The following is a 16,134-nucleotide window of genomic DNA, read 5'->3' as shown; positions in this document are numbered from 1 at the left end:
GCGACCGTTGCCTTCTTGACTCTGTGCTGGATGTTGAGTTTCCATGATAATTTGGAGTCTAGAATAGTTCCTAGATATTTGGCATTGTTTGATAAGGGGATTTCGCGGTTTTTTAACCGTGGCAGGTTGAAGCTTGGAATCTTGGTCTTTGTTGTGAATAGTACCAGTTCTGTCTTACTTGGATTTACTCCTAGACCACTGTCTGTGGCCCAATTACTGAGTAGCACCAGAGCACCAGACATAATATCGCTAATCACGTCTGGGAACATTCCTGATACCAGTATCACAACGTCGTCCGCATAGGCAACGACCTTTATCCCTCTGTTGTCCAGTTCCTTAAGAATCGTATTAACAACGATAAGCCAAAGTAGTGGAGAGATTACACCGCCCTGAGGTGTGCCTCGTTCAACTCGTTTGGACTTAACGCTGTTACCAAGACTTGCAGTAATAATTCTAGATTTCAACATAGTTACCAACCAGTTGCTGATATATTCTTCAACATCCAGATTAGCGAGAGCTTGTTGAATTGCAGAAGTATTTACGTTATTGAAGGCACCTTCTATGTCTAAGAAGGCTCCCATAGTGTATTGTTTGAATTCGAGGGATCTTTCTATAACTCTTACAACCTCATGTAGAGCTGTCTCAGTAGATCGTCCTTTAAGGTAGGCATGTTGACTGGTTGAAAGCCGTGATGAGCTCTCTAGCCGTTGCCTAATATGTGAGTCGATGAGTCTTTCCAGCGTTTTGAGTTGAAAAGATGAAAGACTAATTGGACGAAAGTCCTTCGCATTTTCATGACTCCTTTTGCCAGCTTTGGGAATAAAAACGACCTTAACCTTTCTCCAGTTTACCGGAACATGGTTGAGAGAGAGGCTGAGCGTGTATATTCTATGAAGCCAGGGGATGATATATTCTTTTGCACTTTGTAACATCTTTGGCAAAATGCCATCAGGCCCTGGTGATTTGAAAGGGGAAAAACTATCAATCGCCCATGAGATTCTATCATAAGAGATGATATTTTCATTGATTCCCGTTAGAGTCCTACTGTCAGTGAAGATTTCCTTGACAGCATCTTTGCAGCCAGGGAAGTGAGTATTCAGTAGGATGTCAAGAGATTCTGCCGAGGATTCTGACCAAGTGTCGTCCTTCCTCTTAATATAGGTTGGATTAGATTGGCCTTTAGCAAGAATTTTGCTAAGTCTAGCAGAATCCTTTGTGTTATCTATAGATTCGCAGAAACTTCTCCATGAGGTTCTTTTTGCGAGTGCTATAGCTTTCTTATAAACTTTTAGTTTGTCGCGGTATGGCTGCCACGATTTATTGTTGTAGCATGTGTTAAAGGCCCTACGTGTTTCCTTACGTAGCTTAGATAGTTCCGAATTCCACCATGGAGGGAAGCTTTTCTTTGCCTTTGTGATTGGACAGGAGACTTCGAAAGCCTTACCTAAGACTTTGCTAAAGTGTTCTTCTATCTTTTCAAGCCCAGTGATTGAATCATCAACCACTGGAGTTTTCTTGAGCTTATGTCTAAGGATCCCTTTATATTTGAACCAATCGGTTCTACTTGGGTTCCTATAGACCATTTTTTCCGTCGAGTTTTGTAATATAATATCGAAGAGGATCCAATTGTGATCTGAAAAAGATTTTTCATTGGATACCCTCCACCTATCAACTGATATTTTAGATCTGTCGCTAATGAGTGTAATGTCCAGTACTTCCTCCCACCCATTATAATTATCCGTACTTGGAAAAATGAAAGTAGGTTTGTTGCCAGAGTTACATATGTTTAGGTTGTTAGTATTAATGAAATTGAAGATTGACTCACCCCTTTCATTAGTTTCGCTGCTACCCCAGATTGTATGCCTTGCATTGGCATCACAGCCTAGGATTATGTCGTCAGATGTCTCAATTACGGCCAGGAGATCGCTCACTTCGTCTGGTGGTGCTGTCTTCTCGTGTGCCATATAGCTTGAGACAATCATGAAGCTTCTGTTGTGCGGTAGCTCGACCTTTGCGACTGTTAGGTCTTCTGAGCTAAGCTGTGTACAAAGAAAAATGTTAATCGATTTTTTAGCAATTAGACATGATCGTGGCCTACCATTACTTCTTGCATATAGTATGTTGTATGTAGATGCTGGGAACCCTTTAACTTCTGAGTCCGTGACCCAGGGTTCTTGAACCAGGCAAATGTCCAGGTTTTCCTCGGCTAGGAGAACCCGTAGATTGTCTGAAGCACACTTTGAGTGCTTCAGATTAATTTGCACTATCTTTAGTGCCATTGTCAGGTTTAATAGGTGGCTCGGAGAGTTTCATGCCAGTGAGCAGAGAGTTGGCAGCTTCCATCTCATCCGTCTCTTCACTCCCCGATTTTGTCGGCCGGAACACCTTTACTTTGGCGCCCCTCACCCCAAAGAACAGCCTAAAGCCCACCTTCTCCAGCTCAACGGAGCCAGCTTCTGTGATGGCGAGAATTAGACATGTGTGCCCTTCGCCTTGTTCTGTGCGGATGATAGCCCAGTCATTCATGTGTATGTTGGGATTCTGCCGTTTGAGGCATTCCAACATCTTGGGTGCTTCGGCGCTCATCTTTGGTAACCAAACTCTTGCACGAGGTCTCATTGGAATTTCCTCAGCAGGGATTAGTTTAAGGCTTAAACCTACCCATGCATCTCTAATCTTAGTGATGCATTTGTTGAGGAACCCCTTTGAGAATTCGTCCAGGCATTTGATCACCCTGTATCCCCGGTGAATCTCACTGGAGTCAAAACGGGGTACCTTGTCGTCTTTGTTAGTGAGCAAGTGTTCCATAACGAGCTCAGTTAATTTAGACTCAATGGTACCCCATTCTGTTACTACAGGGTTGATGGCCCCATCTTTTTCAGTAACCAGAGCCATTAGGAGGTGGTCCTTCACCACTTCGTTAAATGGTCTTCTGGCAGTTGTCGTGATGGCTACAGGTCCCGGAGTGGTTTTGCATTCTATTACCTTCCTCCTTTTTGGCGATTTACCATCCTCAACCTGTGAGCGGTTTCGCTTGGACCTTTCGGTTTCAGCAGCCATTTTGGATGTGCTGGGTGCGGTCTCCAAAAACTTTTGGTACTCATCCACCACAGCTTGATATTTGACGCGATCATCTTCATCGCGTTCATGAGGTGTACCATTAGCAGCATTCTTGGCAATCTTGTCGAGAATGAAAACAGCCTTGGTATATCTAGCTTTGAGGATGTCTTTCTGACTTTTCCTTTTTGGCCTTTTTTTCCTCGAATTGTCGCCAGCCTTGGCGTCGGATTGAGGAGTATTTGTCGGGCTTTTTGAGGGTAGGAGAGTGCTATGTCTTTCATTCCCACTACCTGAAGGACTCACTACCGTCTCTTGACTAGAGGCGAGAAGTTCGTCCTCGGATGAGGATCCAATCTCATCCTTTCTTCGTTGTTTTTGTTTTTGTTTTTTTTTTTTTTTTTTTTTTTTTTTTTTTTTTTTTTTTTTTTCTAGTTCTAGTTCAGTTCTAGTTCAGTTCTAGTTCAGTTCTAGTTCAGTTCTAGTTCAGTTCAAGTTCAGTTCTAGTTCAGTTCTAGTTCAGTTCTAGTTCAGTTCTAGTTCAGTTCTAGTTCAGTTCTAGTTCAGTTCTAGTTCAGTTCTAGTTCAGTTCTAGTTCAGTTCTAGTTCAGTTCTAGTTCAGTTCTAGTTCAGTTCTAGTTCAGTTCTAGTTCAGTTCTAGTTCAGTTCTAGTTCAGTTCTAGTTCAGTTCTAGTTCAGTTCTAGTTCAGTTCTAGTTCAGTTCTAGTTCAGTTCTAGTTCAGTTCTAGTTCAGTTCTAGTTCAGTTCTAGTTCAGTTCTAGTTCAGTTCTAGTTCAGTTCTAGTTCAGTTCTAGTTCAGTTCTAGTTCAGTTCTAGTTCAGTTCTAGTTCAGTTCTAGTTCAGTTCTAGTTCAGTTCTAGTTCAGTTCTAGTTCAGTTCTAGTTCAGTTCTAGTTCAGTTCTAGTTCAGTTCTAGTTCAGTTCTAGTTCAGTTCTAGTTCAGTTCTAGTTCAGTTCTAGTTCAGTTTTAGTTCAGTTCTAGTTCAGTTCTAGTTCAGATCTAGTTCATTTCATTCCTAGTTCAGTTCCAGTACTGTTCTATAGGGAAGTGATTAACAGACTACTTTTTCTACAGAAAAGTTTCTAGACTAAAAGCTTATTTCCTTAGTTAAAAGCTCTTTAAATAGTTCCTCCTACTTTTTACTCACACCTAACGTAATTCACCTTTTTGTCTCATTATTTAATTTTTCTTTATTTATATTTCGTTTTTCTATTAATGTGGCCAACTAAAGGAAACAAAAGCAGAGCAAGATCAAAGTAGCAAGAAAAAAATAGAGAAGAAAAGAAAATATAAAACCCAAGTACATAATTGTACTTTAATATGTTTTAGTTTGCATTACTTTAATAACAATTTGGTTTTCCCCACTGTTACAGGCCATAAACCTCTACAGACCATTAGTGTAAGAGTACGATGGGTTGGCTGTTTGTTTGGTTATTACCCAAAGACAACCTGCCACAGCAACATTGCCACCACAACCACTAGTACCAGCTAAAGTAATATATTTTCATACTAGTGGAACAACAGAAAACAATTATGTCTTTTTTTAACAGTTTTTTTTTTTCGCATTTTATATGCATACTTACAATCCCTTTGGTATCAAAAATAGAAGACGAAAAAAAAAATTAATACATACAAACACTCACAAGAAACGCAAGACAAACAAAACAAAGCTTTAATAAAACAAGAGCAGAAAAAAATGGAGTGAAGAAAAAAGTTTTGCGGTCAAATTGCTTAATTACAAAATTGCGTCGAATGTTGCAACAATAGCAGCATCACACACATAATACATACACCTTAACCAACAGCAACATCATCAAAATCATCAGCATCATTATTATCATCATCAGAAGTAGCAATTGCTACGGTGGTAGTTGTGGATGTTGAAATATCAGTATGAGTTTTAAGTATGTACTTGCAACAGAATTTAACATGCCACAAAGCCACCATCGTGATTGTGGTTCTACTATTGCTGCACGCTGTTTAAGATGACAATGACGACATTGGTGTCGCCGTTGTTACTGATTCTGCTGTTGGTATGCTGGTCATAGTAGAACAACAAAAAAAAAAACATAAAATAAAACCGTTAAGCAAATTAAAAATAAACAAAGTACTCTCTCATAAGTAGACATAAGATCTCTTTGGTGGACGACATTTTTTCCATTGCTTCTTTCTCATTGTTTTGTCATATTTTGGCGCTACAATGTTCATGTACTCTTGCAAACAATTTACAATGGGAAATTTTTTTTTATTAAAACTTTGCAATAACTTTAATGTTTTAGATTCTCATTATTATATGGAGCTAATGTTCTTCACTAAAAGCTTATTTTTCATACTTTTATATGGAAAAGAAGCTTATTAGAAAATTTCATTTCAAATTGTATAAAATATAAAGCTTGGTTAAAAGTTAATTTTTTATAGAAAATTTGTTCGATTAAAAGCTGGTTTATAGAAAAGCTGTTTACTTAGAAGCTTTTTTCCTGTATTAAAAGTTTTATTTCTTATGGAAAAGTTGCTTGATTTGTAGAAAAGCTGTTAGAAGCTTTTTTTCTTGTATTAAAAACTTTATTTCTTAAGGAAAAGTGACTTGATTTAAGGCTGCTTTTTAAGTTAAAAGTTTCTTAATAAAAAGCTTATTTTCATATGGAATTTGTTTAACCTCTTAGAAGTCATATATAATTTTATTATTTATTTTCCATAGTTGTGACTTGACTTAAATCCGCCTTTTTGTCTCCACAGAATTGCATCATCAACCGATTGTGATTATGACAAGAAAGTCGCTACATTTTTCCTAATCTTATACTGGTCGTCCTTGATTCATTTAGTTTTTGGGGTTCTTGATATTTATTTCACTTTATATTTTGTTTCATATTCTTCTTGCTTTTGGACCTCTAGCTGATAAATATTTTTTACACAAATTTGAAATTAAAATTCCTCTAGCGTAACAAAAGTTAAACTCATTTTCTAGCCCCAAGCATTTTGAAACTTGCATAAATTAATTGTGACTAGAATACAAGCAGAGAATATAAAAAAAACTGAAGAAAATAATGTTATTGTTTTTCTTTTTCTGGCTGCTTTACTCTTTGATTTTCTCCTACCAAGGAAAGCTTGCAACCCCATTTTTATAGTTTTCCATTTTAAGGGAATCTTCCTATGGTTTCCCTATTTTATAAAAGTTTTTTTTGGTTTTTATATATAATTTTTTGGTGGGTTGGTTAACATGTTTTAGCAATAGAGCATTGTGTGTTGACAATAAACTATTTAAAAAAAAAAATTGGAAAAAATTAAAACAATTAAAAAGTGTGCTAAATAAAAAAACACAAAATACTTCTTAATGCAAAAGTAGCAGATAAATGAAAAAGGAAATGAAAAAAAAACAACGGAAAAGTATATTATTTTATAGATACGTTTAGCAATTAACAGAATACATACATATAAACAAAAAATTTTTGCTTTTGGCTTCGAAAATTTTTTACAATGGTTTCTCATAAAAGTTCTTATTTAAGCTCATTTACGCATGAAAAGAGTTAAAACAATTTCAACAGTTTTACTCATTACAAAATTCTTATTTAGGAAGCAATGTTCTAGGAATAATAGCAACTTTCATAGAAAAATTATAATTTTTCGTAAAAAAAATGTAAATTTAAATTCTGATTTAATAAAATCAAATTAAAATTTATAACCTCTGCACAATTATTATTATTAACCTTATTATTAACCTTCTATGAAGTAAGAAATAAAAACCAAAAACATAAATAATACATAAAGGTGAAGGAAAAAAATATTAAGATCAATTTTCAAAATAAAAATTCTGTTAACTGATATTAAAAGGACATAAACATATAATTTTTCTGGATAAAATTTTACAATAAAAAAAGCCCGAGGAATTGTATAAATGAATTTATTATCTAAAAGAAAAATCATAGCAATCTTTATATTAAAAAACCTATATTGTTAATATATACAATAAATTAATATTAAAATTCATACTTGTGTAACAACAAGTTGTATGGGAAAATCAAGAAAATACAGTGTGGACAAAAAGTAAAGCAAATAATAAAGTTATTGATGATTTCCAAAACAAATATTAAATGGAAAAAGTGCTTAATAAAGAAGAAATAAACCTTTTAAAGCTAAAAGGGTTAAACCTTCGCTTTAATACATCAATATATTTACTAGAACCACTGTAAATCCTAATTTGTAAATATAGGTTAAACTTTTTCCTCCCACTGTCCATTTTGTCTCATATTTTTACACACGAATAACACTGAAAACATAAATAATTTATCTATATGCTATAAGTATTTGCTAAGAATTTTATGTTAATCTGTCAGTTATCTTTCAATTCACATGCAATCAAGCGTAATCTATGATTTTTTTACTCGTTTCACATAAAAATTTGTAATTTTAATGACTACGTTTCGTAGTTAGGGGAAAATAGAAAAGTATCTTTAAAATTAATGTAAAATCAAAAAGGATCTAAAAAATTCACAAATATAAAATAAAATTAGCAACACATGGAGTTTAGTAAATCGTTTTCTAAAAATTTTGATATTTTTTTAATAAATTATTGTTGCAGAAATTACAAAATATATTAGTTTTAACCTAAGGGAAAGACAATTTAATCCAATATAATTTACTATAGCAAAAGTTGCATTTCTATTCCGAATAGAAGCTTTAACCTTTTTAATAAAGCACAAGAAAAGGTTCTGAGGGAAAATATGTTTCAATATTTAATTTTTATATAACGGAAATTTTTCCGAATGAAATATGTAATTAAATTTAAATAATTTTTCTGTTGGAAAAGAAAAGTCTCAATCCAAGAATATTTAAAAATCATTCACACTTAATTAAGAAATATATCTACAAATTGCCGTACTTACGTCAAAATGAAAATCTTACTTAAAACGCATAAAAAATATATACAAGTGTGTTGAAAAGAATAAAATGAAACGATCAAAAAGGTTTATTTGTTGTTTTATTAATATTGCAATTTATTTTGCAAAAGTAAGTGTAAATACCGTAAAAAAATGTTTAAATTATTCATGAAACATTGAGAATTATGAACTTTTACACACGTACGCACTCACACAGCCAATAACAGTAAACAGAACATCAAAACGAGTGTGGAATGAAAATTCATTTGTTCCATTAATCCAAAAGCGAGATAAAGTATCGATAAATCTATTTAATTTAAATTTATCTAGAACAGAACTAGAACTGGAACAGAACTAGAACAGAACTAGAACAGAACTAGAACAGAACTAGAACAGAACTAGAACAGAACTAGAACAGAACTAGAACAGAACTAGAACAGAACTAGAACAGAACTAGAACAGAACTAGAACAGAACTAGAACAGAACTAGAACAGAACTAGAACAGAACTAGAACAGAACTAGAACAGAACTAGAACAGAACTAGAACAGAACTAGAACAGAACTAGAACATAACTAGAACAGAACTAGAACAGAACTAGAACAGAACTAGAACAGAACTAGAACAGAACTAGAACAGAACTAGAACATAACTAGAACAGAACTAGAACAGAACTAGAACAGAACTAGAACAGAACTAGAACAGAACTAGAACAGAACTAGAACAGAACTAGAACAGAACTAGAACAGAACTAGAACAGAACTAGAACAGAACTAGAACAGACCTAGAACAGAACTAGAACAGAACTAGAACAGAACTAGAACAGAACTAGAACAGAACTAGAACAGAACTAGAACAGAACTAGAACAGAACTAGAACAGAACTAGAACAGAACAACTAGAACAGAACTAGAACAGAACTAGAACAGAAACTAGAACAGAACTAGAAACAGCACTAGAACAGAACTAGAACAGAAACTAGAACAGATAGAACAGAACTAGAACAGAACTTACGAACCGAAACTAGAACAGAGAACTAGAACAGAAACTCGAACAGAACTAGAACAGAACTAGAACAGGAACTAGAACAGAACTAGAACCAGAACTAGAACAGACCTAGAAACTAGAAACTAGAACAGAACTAGAACAGAACTAGAACAGAACGTAGAACAGAACTAGAACAGAACTAGAACTAGAACTAGAAAGCAGAACTAGAACAGAACTAGAAACGAGACAACTAGAACAGACTAGAACTAGAACTAGAACAGAACAGAACAGAACTAGAACAGAACTAGAACAGAACTAGAACAGAACTAGAACAGAACTAGAACAGAACTAGAACAGAACTAGAACAGAACTAGAACAGAACTAGAACAGAACTAGAACAGAACTAGAACAGAACTAGAACAGAACTAGAACAGAACTAGAACAGAACTAGAACAGAACTAGAACAGAACTAGAACAGAACTAGAACAGAACTAGAACAGAACTAGAACAGAACTAGAACAGAACTAGAACAGAACTAGAACAGAACTAGAACAGAACTAGAACAGAACTAGAACAGAACTAGAACAGAACTAGAAAAGAACTAGAACAGAACTAGAACAGAACTAGAACAGAACTAGAACAGAACTAGAACAGAACTAGAACAGAACTAGAACAGAACTAGAACAGAACTAGAACAGAACTAGAACAGAACTAGAACAGAACTAGAACAGAACTAGAACAGAACTAGAACAGAACTAGAACAAAACTAGAACAGAACTAGAACGGAACTAGAACTAGAACAGAATTAGAATATAACTAACTATGGACAGTTCACGATTAATTTACTTATTACCTTCGTAGGACTATAAATTTGTTGAAATAAAATAAATGCTTATTTACCCATACACATACTTATCATACTAATGGGCTTTTAAACTCAACACTTGCACTTTATAGGAAAATACCAATTCGCACACACCCTGACATACATATGTATACATATATATACATATACTAACACTTACACTCACCATTACTCTCACACACATGAATACCTTCACTTACGTTTAGTTCTTCTTTATAAAATATTGGAATGAGTGATATAAAGTATAGTAAACTGCAAATAATAATCTATAAATTTTTTCCAAATAACCACCCTCCACATCCACATATACACTTCAACTTACACAGTTACATAAATAAATCTACATGTTTTAAAAAACCAACTCAATTCAACAACAAACAAACTTCAAAGTGTTTGCAGGCGAGTTTTAAACAAAAAAGGAAACACTCTCGTATAAACTTTTTTATCGCACAAAGTTTTGTAGGGAAAAGTGAGTTGTTTTTTGCGCTTTTTATTTAGTAAAAATGTTTATGAATAAAAAAATGTAAAAAAGGAGTAACGTGTTCAATTTGATAACGGTTGAATGCACACATGTGTATTTCTACATACATTCATGCAAATTTTAAAATATAAAAATGGCGAAACATTTTACACACTCTTTTAGCTGAAAGTAAGTTAAGTATGTATCTGTTTGTATACTAATAAGTAGTTTCTTATACTTTATAACTTCTTGTTTGTATAGGAAACGGAAGTGCAGTTTATTTTCCTTTTGTGTTTGTTACTGTTCTGTCGTTTTACTTCAAAGGCTATAAACTTATCTATGCAAAATAGGTAAAGGCCATCCCATTTCATATTTAAATGAAAATAAAAGAGTTGAAAGTGAATTTTAAATATACTTATGTATTATTTTCAAATGTCTCTATAATGGGTATGTCAACAAATAGGAGGTGTTTGTTACTTTATATGTAGAACAAATTTGAAACTACAGGAAAGCTTCTGAAGATCCTAGGATATTTATACTAAAAGATACAGTTATTTTCATCTGTTATAGTTCTGCTTTAGCTTTGTTCTACCTCTGAACTAGTTATTTTCTAGATCTGCCCTTAATATAGGGAATTCCTAAAATCTTTATTGACCATTTACATTTCGACTTAATCTCTCCTACCGTTTAAACAAACACTTTAACTATAACAACGGAAATAATAAATTCATTAAATATATAGAACAACAAGAAAATAATATGCCTTTCTTTAAAAAACAAACAAGGAAATCCGTTTTGTAAGGCGATCATAAAAAACTGCTCACCCTAAATCAAGTCATTTTTCTGCACAACAAAATAACAAAAACTTCGTTTGAAGAAGTATGACCTTTTTGTCATTATAATTGGCATTTGATTTTATTTATGCCTTTTTTTAGTGATTTATTTTACGATAAGAAATGACTCTTTATTTTTTATTTAAATCATATTCAAAGAGTTTTTGTGTAAAAGAAACAAACCCCGTTAAAAAGCCCGTCCCAGTTTATTTCGATTTTAAAATTTTTTTCTTTACTTTGTTTGTTTTATCATTTCCACTTTTTTATTTTTGATGTTGATTGTTGTTTATTTCTCTATTGGCTTTTAGTTACGCTACAATGATTATAAAATAACTTTTTTAGTTTTTTATATTTTTCTTTTCTTTTGTCCGTCTGCATGCTCGTGTCATATTCCAACACCCACATGTTATTCATATTATAAGTAGTTAGTATCATATATTTGCTTTTTTATGTATGAATATTTGTACATTTGTGTATCTCTACATATACATACATATAAATGGTGTGTACATGTTTTACGGATAAACACTTATGGAGTTTGAGAGAAGAGCAAAAAGTAGTTTATCATAATAGTTTAAATAAGCATCCAATGGTCTATTTCAGGGAAAGCCAAAGTAATGTCCGAAAATGTGAATTAGAAGTAGAACTTAACTAGAACTAGAACTGAACTAGAACCGAACTAGAACTGAACTAGAACTGAACTAGAACTGAACTAGAACTGAACTAGAACTGAACTAGAACTGAACTAGAACTGAACTAGAACTGAACTAGAACTGAACTAGAACTGAAATAGAACTGAACTAGAACTGAACTAGAACTGAACTAGAACTGAACTAGAACTGAACTAGAACTGAACTAGAACTGAACTAGAACTGAACTAGAACTGAACTAGAACTGAACTAGAACTGAACTAGAACTGAACTAGAACTGAACTAGAACTGAACTAGAACTGAACTAGAACTGAACTAGAACTGAACTAGAACTGAACAAAAACTGAACTAGAACTGACCTAGAACTGAACAAGAACTGAACTAGAACTGAACTAGAACTGAACTAGAACTGAACTAGAACTGAACTAGAACTGAACTAGAACTGAACTAGAACTGAACTAGAACTGAACTAGAACTGAACTAGAACTGAACTAGAACTAAAACTGAACTAGAACTGAACTAGAACTGAACTAGAACTGAACTAGAACTGAACTAGAACTGAACTAGAACTGAACTAGAACTGAACTAGAACTGAACTAGAACTGAACTAGAACTGAACTAGAACTAGAACTGAACCAGACAATTTTCGCTTAATTCGTGGCAGTCTTTACTGCACACACCCGCCTTATGTGGGTTCTTTTGATATGTTATTGTTGTGGTTTTTGTTGCTATTTAAAAAAAGAAAAAAACCTGAACCTTTTTTTTCGACAATAGTTTATGATAACAGACACAAAAATAAAAGTTTTGTATTATAGCCAAAAGTATTATGAATACATACTCATACTTTCAAACACTCAACTCTCAACAGCATTTTGTACATAAGTCTATAGTTTAAGTATGACTCGAAAACATTTTTCAAGTGGCATATTGCTGTTGTTGTAGTTAGTGTTGTATGTATGAATGATGTCGCATGACTGTCACATTGACAATAAAAGTTCACAAAACTTTCAAACTTACAAAAAAATAATAAAAAATTGAGAAGCACAAAAAGAGATTTACAAAGAAGACAGTTTTTACTTAAAATAGCCCTAAGGCAAATATTCTTAAAAAAAGAATTTGGTTTTTTATAAAAAAAAAACATATAAATAAGATTATAAGAATATTTAATCTAAAATAAATAACAATTTTTAAAGATTATTATATTAAGCAAAATTTTTAATCTAAAAATTTAATTAATCCCTAAAAGGATTTAAATTTACATTTTTCTTTAAAAATTTATAACGAAAATATATTAAGCGTACACATGTTTGATCAACTTTTTTTTCTTGAAAACATATGTATCTGTTTTGAAATTATACCTTCAAAATTCTACTTTAATCAATGCAATTGTTTATTTATATCTATTGTTTGTTTTCACCCACTAAATTGATTATTCAATTTTAACTCAAAAAATATACGTTGCAGAAATGTTGTGTTGTGGTTTTGTGCTTCATGCTGTTACCATTTTTATTTTAACGCTTTGGGTGCTTTTGTCAAAAACATGTGTTTACCTTAGGAGAAGTACTATTTCATACTCACATAATGTTAAATTCTCACAATTAACATTTTATGTTAACAATTTTACTTTATAATGTTTTAGGCATAAAGTAATACCAAAAGCTTTTAGAACGAAAAATAGAATAGAGAAAATGCTATACAAATCAGATATTAGATCATTATCGCCATTAGTATCAAACTTCTTTAAAGAACTAGAAGAGAATAAACTAAAACAGAACTAGAACAGAACTAGAACAGAACTAGAAACAGAACTAGAACAGAACTAGAACAGAACTAAACAGAACTAGAACAGAACTAGAACAGAACTAGAACAGAACTAGAAAACTAGAACAGAACTAGAACAGAACTAGAACAGAACTAGAACAGAACTAGAACAGAACTAGAACAGAACTAGAACAGAACTAGAACAGAACTAGAACAGAACTAGAACAGAACTAGAACAGAACTAGAACAGAACTAGAACAGAACTAGAACAGAACTAGAACAGAACTAGAACAGAACTAGAACAGAACTAGAACAGAACTAGAACAGAACTAGAACAGAACTAGAACAGAACTAGAACAGAACTAGAACAGAACTAGAACAGAACTAGAACAGAACTAGAACAGAACTAGAACAGAACTAGAACAGAACTAGAACAGAACTAGAACAGAACTAGAACAGAACTAGAACAGAACTAGAACAGAACTAGAACAGAACTAGAACAGAACTAGAACAGAACTAGAACAGAACTAGAACAGAACTAGAACAGAACTAGAACAGAACTAGAACAGAACTAGAACAGAACTAGAACAGAACTAGAACAGAACTAGAACAGAACTAGAACAGAACTAGAACAGAACTAGAACAGAACTAGAACAGAACTAGAACAGAACTAGAACAGAACTAGAACAGAACTAGAACAGAACTAGAACAGAACTAGAACAGAACTAGAACACTAGAACAGAACTAGAACAGAACTAGAACAGAACTAGAACAGAACTAGAACAGAACTAGAACAGAACTAGAACAGAACTAGAACAGAACTAGAACAGAACTAGAACAGAACTAGAACAGAACTAGAACAGAACTTGAACAGAACTTGAACAGAACTTGAACAGAACTTGAACAGAACTTGAACAGAACTTGAACAGAACTAGAACAGAACTAAAACTGAACTATTTCAATGTGTTAAATAAAAATGGCTGAACATTTTATTGAACAAAAAATTTCTTTTGACAATATATTCATTCAATAGTATTTTTTTTTTTTTTTTTTGTAATAAAAAGTTAATAATTATGTATTAACAATTTAATAATTGACGCAATTAAATATTTTTTTAAGTTATGCTTATGTTCATGTATTATAATAACAATGATATAAATTGAATTCGTTTTCACACATTAAGGAGATTTCATTTTCACCATTTCTGTCAACTAACATTCTTAAAAATTCCCCAAAACGTGAATCCTCCTTTCCAAATTTAATATCGCAATACTCAATATGATTTGCAAGTAAAATATTTTATAAATGGAACTTTGCAGAAAAAAAAAACATATGATAAAATGATATTCATGGTTAAAATTGTTATTCATGGAAGATTTATATGTTGACACATGTACACTACATTCTCAAATCCTTAATTTGTATTTCGTTATTCTTTTATTTTTCCGGTAGTTTATGTGTGTGATAAAAAAGACAACAAATCTATTATGGAATCTGTTTTATTAAAAATGCTAACACGAATTGCAAACATTGTTTTTTCTGTACAGAGTAAAATATGTATGTATAAACTTTTTTGTACGTTTAAAATGTTTAAAACGGAAGTATGTATGAACTGCATACATATATGTATATTGATAAAGCTACAAAAGGAATTTTTTAAAAGTATTTCGCATAAAATTTTCTGTGATGTATAATAAAATGTATTATTTGTTAGTTTTTTATATGAGATAAATAATAATTTTAAAAAAACATATGTGCTAGAAGAAAAAATTAAAATGCATACTTATATTAATCAAACTATAATGAAAAACATAGAATTTTTACGCTTGAAATTATATACGACCTTTTTATACAATGATTTTTAAAACTAAAATCTGCAAATATGTATGAATTTTTTTAATTATATATTCTCAGATCTAGTAAAACACAAAATAAATGTATATATGTATATCCACTAACTAATATAAACATTTTCTATGTTATTTTTCAGTTCTGGGAAATCATTTCCGATGAACATGGCATTGATCCCAATGGCATGTATCATGGTGAAAACGATTTGCAATTGGAACGTATTGATGTCTACTATAATGAAGCTAACAATGGCAAATATGTACCACGTGCAGTATTGATTGATTTGGAACCTGGCACCATGGATTCAGTGCGTCAATCACCTTATGGTCAACTGTTTAGACCAGATAATTTTGTGTTCGGTCAATCGGGTGCTGGTGAGTAATAGAAAAAAAGAATAAATTGAAGAGTTAGTATACTAAATGATTTCAATTATAGGTAACAACTGGGCTAAGGGTCATTATACCGAAGGTGCCGAATTAGTTGATTCCATTCTCGATGTTATGCGCAAAGAATCTGAAGGCTGTGATTGCTTACAAGGTTTCCAATTAGCTCATTCTTTGGGTGGTGGTACTGGTTCCGGTTTGGGTACTCTATTGATTTCGAAAATTCGTGAAGAATATCCCGATAGAATTATGAATACATTCTCTGTTGTACCTTCTCCTAAGGTAAGTTAGTTTGTTTGGTTTTTTCTTTTTAATTGAAAATAGGTTGGCAAAATATTCGTATTCAACTTAAGCTTTTTTTAATGTAGCTGCTTGTTATAGATATTATAAATTT

At 32.5% G+C, this 16,134-nt stretch overlaps 2 protein-coding genes across 7 annotated transcripts in view; one reads left to right on the top strand and one right to left on the bottom strand.

Annotated features, from left to right (window-relative positions):
- Nucleotides 1-16,134, top strand: part of LOC119602217 (tubulin beta chain) — a 117,418-nt gene that overhangs the window by 61,108 nt on the left and 40,176 nt on the right. For all 5 annotated transcript variants that reach the window (XM_037953603.1, XM_037953606.1, XM_037953604.1 and 2 more), the window contains exons 3-4: nt 15,497-15,731; nt 15,793-16,022. In XM_037953603.1, the coding sequence (XP_037809531.1) occupies nt 15,497-15,731; nt 15,793-16,022 (465 nt within the window). The remainder of the gene's footprint in view (nt 1-15,496; nt 15,732-15,792; nt 16,023-16,134) is intronic.
- Nucleotides 1,980-2,828, bottom strand: LOC119602219. Of its 2 annotated transcripts, none has more exons than XM_037953609.1 (2): nt 2,099-2,828; nt 1,980-2,039 (listed from the first exon to the last, which is right to left on the bottom strand). In XM_037953609.1, exon 1 carries the CDS (start codon nt 2,806-2,808, stop codon nt 2,254-2,256), a length of 555 nt encoding a protein of 184 aa, XP_037809537.1. In that variant the 5' UTR covers nt 2,809-2,828; the 3' UTR covers nt 1,980-2,039; nt 2,099-2,253. The 2 variants fall into 2 exon arrangements, with proteins under 2 accessions (XP_037809537.1, XP_037809538.1); XM_037953610.1 differs by having other exon boundaries at nt 1,987-2,039; nt 2,105-2,828.

The sequence above is a fragment of the Lucilia sericata genome, unplaced genomic scaffold (assembly GCF_015586225.1).
Source record: "Lucilia sericata isolate MDLA Ls3-8-SP2 unplaced genomic scaffold, ASM1558622v1 Contig000215F_arrow, whole genome shotgun sequence".
In the NCBI taxonomy this organism is placed as follows: domain Eukaryota; kingdom Metazoa; phylum Arthropoda; class Insecta; order Diptera; family Calliphoridae; genus Lucilia; species Lucilia sericata.
Note: the sequence above shows the minus strand (reverse complement) of the source record. Positions and strands in the feature narration are given on the sequence as shown.

Coding starts and splice junctions, on each gene's coding strand:
- LOC119602219 (XM_037953609.1), bottom strand. CDS start 2,808: ATGGAACACTTGCTCACTAACAAAGACGACAAGGTACCCCGTTTTGAC.